Source organism: Mus caroli, chromosome 6, assembly GCF_900094665.2.
Source record: "Mus caroli chromosome 6, CAROLI_EIJ_v1.1, whole genome shotgun sequence".
Taxonomy (NCBI): domain Eukaryota; kingdom Metazoa; phylum Chordata; class Mammalia; order Rodentia; family Muridae; genus Mus; species Mus caroli.
Genome location: NC_034575.1, coordinates 138565190 through 138574479, shown reverse-complemented (window position 1 = coordinate 138574479; position 9290 = coordinate 138565190). Strand labels below are relative to the sequence as shown.

General features: G+C 47.4%; 1 protein-coding gene across 1 annotated transcript in view; it reads right to left on the bottom strand.

Moving 5' to 3' along the window:
- Window positions 1-223: 223 nt before the first annotated feature.
- The window catches only part of Aebp2 (AE binding protein 2), an 87347-nt gene continuing 78280 nt past the window's right edge, over window positions 224-9290 (bottom strand). Inside the window, exons 9-10 of the mRNA XM_029478440.1 lie at window positions 1326-1383; window positions 224-501 (exon numbers count right to left, since the gene is read on the bottom strand). Of these exons, the coding sequence (XP_029334300.1) occupies window positions 391-501; window positions 1326-1383 (169 nt within the window). The 3' untranslated portion in view covers window positions 224-390. The remainder of the gene's footprint in view (window positions 502-1325; window positions 1384-9290) is intronic.

Below are 9290 nucleotides of genomic sequence, written 5' to 3'. Positions count from 1 at the left end.
TGTGAGCCACCATGTGGTTGCTGGGATTTGAACTCTGGACCTTCGGAAGAGCAGTCGGGTGCTCTTACCCACTGAGCCATCTCACCAGCCCCTTGCTTATGTTTCTTACTTTTTGGGGTTTTTTGATTGTTTGTTTGTTTGTTTGTTTTGAAACAGTCTCACTCTGTAGCTCAGGCTGGCCTGAGCTGGACTTACCACGTCGTCCAGGCTGCCTCAAACTCTTATGATCCTCCTGCCTCTGCCTCCTCAGCACTAGGTCTATAGCCATGTTTCACTCTGCCTAACTTGGGTTGCTGTTTGTTAAGCAGTTTTGTGGTGTTGTTGCTGCTGCTGTTGTTGTTGCAGTTGTTGTTGTTGCTGTTGTTTTGCTAGCCACCGCCCTGGCTTCCCTCAGGACACAGATTTGCTTGCATTCTCACAGCTTCTCCAGTGCCTGGAGCAGGAGATGGCTTGAACTCGAACTTGAAATTTGAGACCAGGCTGGGTAACAGAGCATGACCTCTGTCAATAAGAAGGGATGGGAAAGAGGACGATAAAGAAGAGGGGGAGAAGGAGGGGAGAGGAGCGAGGGGGGAGGAGGGAGGAGAGAGGAAGGAGAAGAGGAAAGGAGATTTAAACTAGACAAACATGTAAAGCAATATAGTGTGTCCTAGAAACCCAGAGGAACTTTGGACATGCAGATATAGTTTCCCCCAGAATTATATTTACCAAAACTGGATAATATGTGTCATTTTTCAAGCCATTGCCTAAAATTCAACTACACACACACACACACACACACACACACACACACATATATCAAGTGAAAGAAAAAAATTCTCATTAACCACAAAATTCAAAACGATCTAGACCAGAGCTGTTGAGAATAAGGTAACAGCAGAAATTAATCATTAAGTTACAAAGAAAACTTGCGAAGTTAAAAGCCGTCACCCCAAACGGCGTTTTCATGGTAATGATGTTTCAAGCTGCAATTTCAGAGACGTTTCCTGTGCATGTTTTTGCGGTTAAGGTCCCTGTTTCTGATGTGCACTTTCAAAACCAAAGGCACGTACATTTACAAAGCAATGCCAATGTAGAAAGAAGAAAAAACCCTTTTCTTTCCACCAATGTGTACATGAAACACTAACCTCAAAGAGTTCCTAGGCTTGAGCAAAACAGAATTCTGAGTCTCTCCTCCCCCACCCTCACTGCGAGGCCATCTCCGTGGAGAGACTTCCCACAGGAAAGGCTTCTTAAACCCAAGTGAAGGCAAATCTCAGCAGACAGGTCTTGTCAACTGTGTTTGCCCCGAGTTAAACCTCCGATGCAGCGACATTTCCACACACCTGTCCATTCTTCATCAAAAGCATCCACTTCTCCCTGGGTCTTTGGGTCTGAAGGCTCCTACATCACAAAAACAGTAAATACATTCCTTAGACTTTTGTCTTGTTAATCTCTCTCTCCTTGTCCAGGGTGTGACTGTTTATTTTGACAATTTGACTGGATTTGAAATCTCCTAGTGTGCTCAGGACGGTTTCCCAGAGAGGCTGAACAGAGGAGCAAATATCCACCCTGCGTGAGAGCTGCACCATCCACAGACTGTGTCCTGGGTGAACAAGAAGCTAAAAGGAAGGGAACCCCAGCCTTCATCCCTAGTTCCTAACTGCCGGCGACCAACTGCCTCAGCCTCTTGCTGGCATGGCCTCTCCCTCCTCAGCTCCCTGAAACTTGAGGTACAAGTCCCAGCCTTTCTTGAGTTGCTTCTGTCAGACATTTTGTCTCAGCAGCCAGGAATGTTGACAGCAAGTCCTGCATGGGGTGAGGAAGACAGTGCCTGCCTGTCCTCTACATACTTTCCACGTCACAGCTGCATCCTAGGCCAAAAGGCAGATTAACAAGAATACTGCATGCAGCTGGACGTGGTAAGACCTTTGACAAATCATAAGAAACTAAAGGCCCAAAGAGTCAGTGAAACCTGAGCATTTAAATTCCCGTGAGGTTGGGAGCCGAATACAGACTTTTGAGAAGGAAGAGGACAGAAGTAAACGGGGAGCTGCTCATGGCAGCACAGATGTGTCTCTGTGCCCTGGTGGTCAGAAACAAGGATGCTTCCCTCAGCTATGAGATGACCTCTCTCACGGAGGTCTTATCACCTGCTTCCTGAACAGGCACAAATTCCTTCCTGTGTTTTATCTGGCTGAAGAGACAGCTCAGTCAAGAAAGTACTCATCACACAAACACGTGGCCCTGAGTTTGATCCCCGGAACCCACATGAAAAATGTCAGGCACTTCGAAGACAGAGATAGAATCATGCCTGGGGCTTAATGAACCACTAGACTAGCCCATTCCAGGCCAGTGACAGACAGCAAGGTGAATATGGACTAAGGAACAACGGCTAAAGTTGACTCTAGCTTACCCATACACAAATGTGTGCCTACACACACACACACACACACACACACACACACACGTGTGAAGGCTTGGGGGTGGGAGGTTAGGCAAGCCAGGACTTAAGGAAGATTACTTCCTAGATTTTATGACTTGTTGATGGGGGGAAAAGGTGACCTTCCTAGCCAAGCATAAGACACTGTGGTGGTTAATCTTGTCAATTCCGTGAAATCTGGAGTCACCCAAGACAAACCAGTGCCATGACCAGCATCCCAGACTAAAACGGAAAAAGAGCCTGCAGATGATGGGGCTCAGGTTTAATCCCTTCGCTCCCTAAGCTGACTTGACGGTATTTTCATCACAGCAATAAGATAAGTAATGACCACTGGCAACCTGAGCCCCATCGTCCCCGCAGCCAGCCACCGAGCTCTACGGGCAGGTTGTTTCTGCGAATATTAAGTTTGATTTCTATAAAAATGTCAAGCAACCAACCTTTGAAAAGCCAGCAAGGAACATACTGCAGAGGTTAGGCCACATTCAAGATAAAAACATCAAATCAGATCCTGTGATATGTACAAGTGTTTTGACTGCATAGCATGTGTATGCAGTACCGATGGAGGCCTGAAGAGGGCAATAGAGCCACCGGAACTGGAGTTACAACTTTTAGTGAGCCACCATGTGGGTGCTGGGAATCAATTCTAGGTCCTCTGGAAGGATGTCAGCCCCACGTGTATATTTAAAATGTATGCTTGTGGGCTGGAGAGATGGCTCAGCAGGTAAAAGATCACTCGCTGCTCTTGTAGAGGACCTGGCTTCAGCTCCCACTACCCAAGGGCAGTTGATAACTCTCTCTAACTCCAGTTCTAAAGAATCTAACGCTCTCTATGGCCTCTGTGGGCACTGCATGCAGGGATACATGCAGACAAGACACCTATGTCATCAAAATAAAAATAAATCAAGCCGGGCGTGGTGGCGCACGCCTTTAATCCCAGCACTCGGGAGGCAGAGGTAGGCGGATTTCTGAGTTCGAGGCCAGCCTGGTCTACAGTGTGAGTTCCAGGACAGCCAAGGCTACACAGAGAAACCCTGTCTCGAAAAACCAAAAAAAAATAAATAAATAAATAAATCTTTTAAAAACTAAAATATGTGTTTCAAAGACAGTGAGCCCCCAAATCAAGTGACTTTATACTAACTCAAATCACTTTTCCCAAGTGGCATTTTAAATAAAGAAAATTAAAGATTTGCTAATCACGTATTCCAAGATAATTTCCCTGAAGTACACATTTGTATGTGCAAAGAATCTCATTTAAGCTGTTAATTAAATGTGTCCCACAAAGACGAAACAGAGGACATGCAATCATCCTTCTAAATGTACTTCCCATGTACCCAACAATGCCCTGTAATAATTCAACATTGGTAAAGGATGTAGCTTGAGAAAACCAACTAAAAAGACAATCTCCCCTCTCCCATTCTGAACAGGCCTCTGGAATTAAAAAAATCAGTCCCTCACAGGAACCATGACACATCGTAAAAGAAGAGAAGAGAAGTCTACGGTTTAAGGGTCAAATAAAATGATTCCGTGGACACTTTAAAAATCCTTGCATTTTCACCAGGCAGAGAAATCGATTTTCTACAAAGAGAAACATATGTTACCCATACAAGTCCTCTCATTAAACCCCAAGGCCCATCTACTTGTTGGTTATAAAAAACACTACATATGGAAAGAATGTTTAAAGCCACTGTACGTGAAACTCAATGCACATGCGCACATAACTGCCTGTGTAAAGCTCCTCGTGAGTCTTGTTCTGTTTCCCTTCTCCCAGTTTTAAGGCGAGGGAGTTACAAGCCACAGACCCCTGCCTGGGTTTATGCTTTCACAGAATGCCTTTTCTCGGGCCACACACAGGAGGGAGAGATTTATTTAGCCCTAAAAGCAATGATGATTTTATTTACCTCTTAGATAAACTGCAACTCCAAAAAAACAAAAAACAAAAAACAAAAAAAACAAAAAACCATCAACTATGCCCTGGTGATTCGGTGAGATATCTGAGTGTGGGTATGTACACTCAAGAACGGTGCCCATGGAGACTGGGAGTCTATTGGATCCCTTGGAGCTGGAGTTACAATCAGTTGTGAGTTACCTGACATAGGTGCTAGGAATCAAGCTTGTGTCATCCGAAAGAGCAGTGTGCACTCTTAACCGCTGAGCCTTCTTTCTCTCCAGCCCCCAGCCACCTAAGTTTAATCTGCAGCTTACGTCATGCTCCACCCCCATTTCCTACCCCCACCTTTCAGGTCTCTGCTGGCACACTGTGTTCATGGGGAACCATGCCTGAGCCTCAGTGAATTGGTTCTCTTATAACCCATGTGTTTGTCACCCACCTACATTGCAATGAATTTCATATTGCCTGTGTTTGTGAGAGTAGCCAATTTTTTTTTTTTTACTTTGTAATTATTTAGGCTTCCCAACATGCAACAAACGCGTCAAACAGATTCCTGATCCCCCACCCCTGCGTGCCCCATGAATTTCCCCAGCACAGCACTGCCCTCTCTCAGCTGGAACCCCTGTCTCTCCTGTTCCTCCCCAACTTTGCCTCCTTGTAAAGCAAATCTCATTCCCCTTCATAATTTCACCACAGGAAAATTCGCCCTAACGCATCTGCAAATCTCTCTAAGTGGCAAAGGCTTCCCAAAGGACAATGGAACCACACATTTATCTCAGTACACCGATCTCTTTACATATATAACGCCTATATGAGCAAACCCTTTCTTTCCCAATTTGTTTGACTGACTGACTGACTGATTGACTGACACCAGAGTCTTGCTGTGCTGTCCAGGCTGGTCTTGAACTCCTAGGCTCCAGCAGTCTTCCTACCTCACCCTCCTCAGGAAGAGGCCACTGAAGTGTACACCACCACACCTGGTTCTTTCTCTGCATTATTTCCCTTTGTTTCCACATCTCCTCCTGCCCTATGGTGTATTTGACTGTCTTACCTCTACATGTAGGCTCCCTAAAGGCAGATGTTCCCATATGCTTTCTTTTGGGCTTCATGGGATCTATAATGGTGCAGAATCATGAGGGGCGCTCATTAAGCTATTCCTCTTACCCTCTCCGTATACATGATGCGGGGCTGGGACACGTCAGTGGCGATCTTGTGGAGCTCTGAGGTTGATCCCTTCACCTTCACATGTGTGCTGAGGATTATCAAGTTGCCTGGGTTGCAAGGCAGGCTCCTTCACCCTTGGGGCATCTCTCTGGCCCTCAGCAATCCATTTCTAGTCCAACAGTGTCAACCGAGCAGATATGATCCAGATGATAACAGCAAGATGACGTGTGGCCATAAATGTCACCCAAGCTTTTGATGGGGGGGTGGGGGGAGACAGCCAGCTGCCCAGTTTATCCTTTCCCACCGAGTTTCTTCTAGTTTCCCCACTGGGAGGAAGGTTCTTAGGACAGAAAGCCATGTCCAGCTCTCCCTATGTTGAAGTTTTAGCTTCCTATGAAATTGCTTAAAAATATATCCAGGTGATAAGCTGATAGTAGCAACTTGACGAGAAGTCCCCGATTTCCATGCGGAAGATGTCATTTGGCTAGGAACACAGAAGGAAAAGCAAGACCCTCACAGCCTGAATCTAGGCCCTGTGCTCACTGATGGTCCAGGAACTGGCATCATAACAGAGTTTTTGCAGCTCTCTTGCACTAAAATATCAAGAACGCTGACATCGACAGCATCTGCACTGGGTACTCGGCTTCTCCCAAGTGTCATCCCTGACCTGACGCCAGCGTATCCTCATAAGGACGGGATGTCAGTCAGTGCAGTTACTATCACCAGTTATGGATGAGGTAGAGCAAGGCAGAGAGTAGGGGCTCTCTATAGTGGAGCAGGTGATAGATTTATTCTCCAGTCAGACGCTGAACTCTACCTTGTGTAGCCAGTGAAGGGTCATGACTTGACTCCTGGTGGCCTGGACCCATCATACATTGTGGTTCTTGGTTGAGCTAAGGCTAGAACCTCTCGCGGTCCCACAATACGTCTGCCTCATTACTGAGCAAACCTTCACAGCTGCAGGCCACAACCTGGAACACAAGCTTGACACAAGCTTGATTCCTAGCACCTATGTCAGATGACTCACAACTGATTGTGACTGACCCTGGGAACTGACCCCGCCCGGGTTGGAACACCAGCTATCCTGGTTCAACCACTTCCATGGTTCAGTTTCTCCAGTACTAAATATACGTTGTAACAACACATACCTCAGAGAGATAGCCAAAGGGGCCAAAGGAGAGAATCTTGGAAAGTACTCACCACAATGTCCGGCTCTTAGCAGCAGTCACAGAGCACGGTGAGGAAGAGATGGGGTTGAGAAACGCAACGCTTGCAATTAATTACAACCATGTCACTAGTGCTTTAGTCTCAAGCTCTGGGGTTAGGGAGTGGATGCTAGGGAGCTTCCAGTGGACCCCTTGGATGGAGGAGCTCTCCGGTGAGCCACTGGTCACATGTCCTCTACTAGCAACAAGACAGAGGCAGCTACAGCGGGCGAGAATGAGTTGGCACAGGGTATGTCAAAGGGAAGCTATGTGAGCATCTCCCAGGGGCCCCTGGAGACCGAGGCCCAGAAGACTATCTGGGTGGGCGGGGCTTCCCGAGCGGCTCTGCGGACCATCCGGGTGGACCGAGCTTCCTGAGAGTCTCCGAGGAAGGGGCAAGGCGAAGCTTTGCGAAGGGGAATGGACAGACACATCATCTCAAGCCAGGGGAGGCTTCATCCGCCTCAGCTGAATCGTGTGCAGTAAGGAACCTCGGCTTTCACAAAGCACCCAAGGGAGAGAGGTCGCTTCACTCTTAGTCCTTTCTTCTTTATACCGTTCCTCGGGAGCCTGAGACTCACTTGCGTAGCTGAGGATGACTCTGGAGTCCTGGTGCCCTCACCTTCTCGGATCGCAGGTGTGCTCTGCCATGCCTAGTCAACACGTGCTGAGGCGCAAACCCAGATCTTTGTCCATGATAAACCAGCACTCTCCAATGACTCACTCACATCCTCAGCCACATCTCCTTTACCTTTCTTGCCAGTTTTCCATCTCCAAAGGTTTGCGTTTGATACATGCCAACTAGTTCCAAGCAGAGCCCCTGGACTGCTGATTTCTGACTGGAACATAGCGTCTCCCGTAATGGAGGTATTGTAGAACGTAGGTGGACAGCGTCAGTCCAAAACACTGAGCTACAAGAACCATCCCAGCCTTTAGGAGGCTGAGGCAGGTTTGCCGTGAGCTTACAAACAGCCAAAGCTACACAGTGAATTCCAAGTCAGCCTGGACCACAGAGTAAAACCATCTCAAAAATAAAGGACTGTGCGATCTGTTTGCTTGCTCGTGATTGTGAGGGAAGACACGGTTAGGAGGGACAAACTGAGGTTGCTTGCCTCTTCCTACAGAAGGCTGCGCATTCCCACCCAAGGCCTTGCCCACACACGATTGCTATTTAAACACAGATGTTCCTCTCTGCTGAGGCAGGGTCCCCACAGACTTCCCTTTCATCTGCCTTTAGAGTATTTTCATGTTTGGCTTTAGAACCTCCATGAGGAAACTTCACAAGGCTCCGCTGACAGAGGCAGGGCCAGAGAACTCCTCCCCGACTGAGGGAAGGGAACAGGTGATGTGCACATTGTTTTCAAGGCTGCACATACCAGGTTGCTACCTAGGAACGGGTGAGTTCATATAAAGTTCCCTCGTAATGTACTCGCTCCTACGTCAGGATGCACTGAAGAGACCGCTGCTCACACGGTATTTATAGTCATCTGGTCACTAAGATGCAAAAATGATACCACTGAGACAACTCTGCTTGGAGTTCCTCTCTCCTGAGTGTGATGTACCAGCTCACGCTCCCATCTTGTTCTATCCATCCCATGTGAGGTGAAGTCTGTCTGCTGTTCTGAGTGAAGGCACTACTCGTCTCCTGTCCTACTACAGCATCCTCATATCAGTGGTGGCTCCCTGGGCAGGAGGTGCCGTGGGCAGAGACTTGGTGCTGATGCATATACTGAGGTCAGAGGTCAGAGGAAAGGGGATCTATGAGTAAGGGTTGTGTGTCGACCACCTCTCACTGTCCTTTCAATTAGGTTACTGTGATAAAATACCCTGACAAAACACAACGCAGGACAGGAAAGGGCTTGTTTGACTCAACATTCCAAGTTTCGAAACAGGAATTCAAGCAGTCAGTCTACCACTTCCACAGTCATGAGCAAAGACAGAATTAAAACATCTTTGTTTGCTGCTCTCAGCTAAACCCTCTCCTAGCTTAAAATGGTTCAGAACCTTCTGCCTGGGGAATGGTGCTGCTAGTCATGGGCCAGGCCCTTCTACACCAATGAACAATCAAAACAAGTTCTCCACAAATGTGCCTATCAGCCAGCTATTCCTCACTGGAGGCTGTCTTCCCAGGTAATTCTAGGCTATGTCAAGGTGGCAACTAAAACCAGCCACCACGGCCACACAGGGAATGCTTCAGAAATATTTCCTGAGTCGATATTCTTCCTCCACATTTGATATGACAGTGACCAGTGCTTGTTTCTCTACGACACCAAAGCCCAGAAGTCCGTCATCACAACACCACGTCAGTGAAGGCGAGAACAAAGTGGAATAATCACAGAGATGGCACTGGTCCTTCTCAGAGTCCTGTTCCCAAGAGAGAAGATGAAGTTCAGCCCCACTAAGGAAGCTAACCTGACTGCTGGGATGCTCCCCGGAGCTTCCTACTTTATGAACACCGCTCTGCCCTTTGTACTTAATGACATTTGTAGCATGTGTATGCATGTTTCATGTGTATGGATGCATGTGTGTGCAATGAGTGTGTGTCTGGGTGGAGGCCCATGATCACTGATTTCGCTAGTCTACCTAGCCAGCTTGATCTGGGGAATCCCAA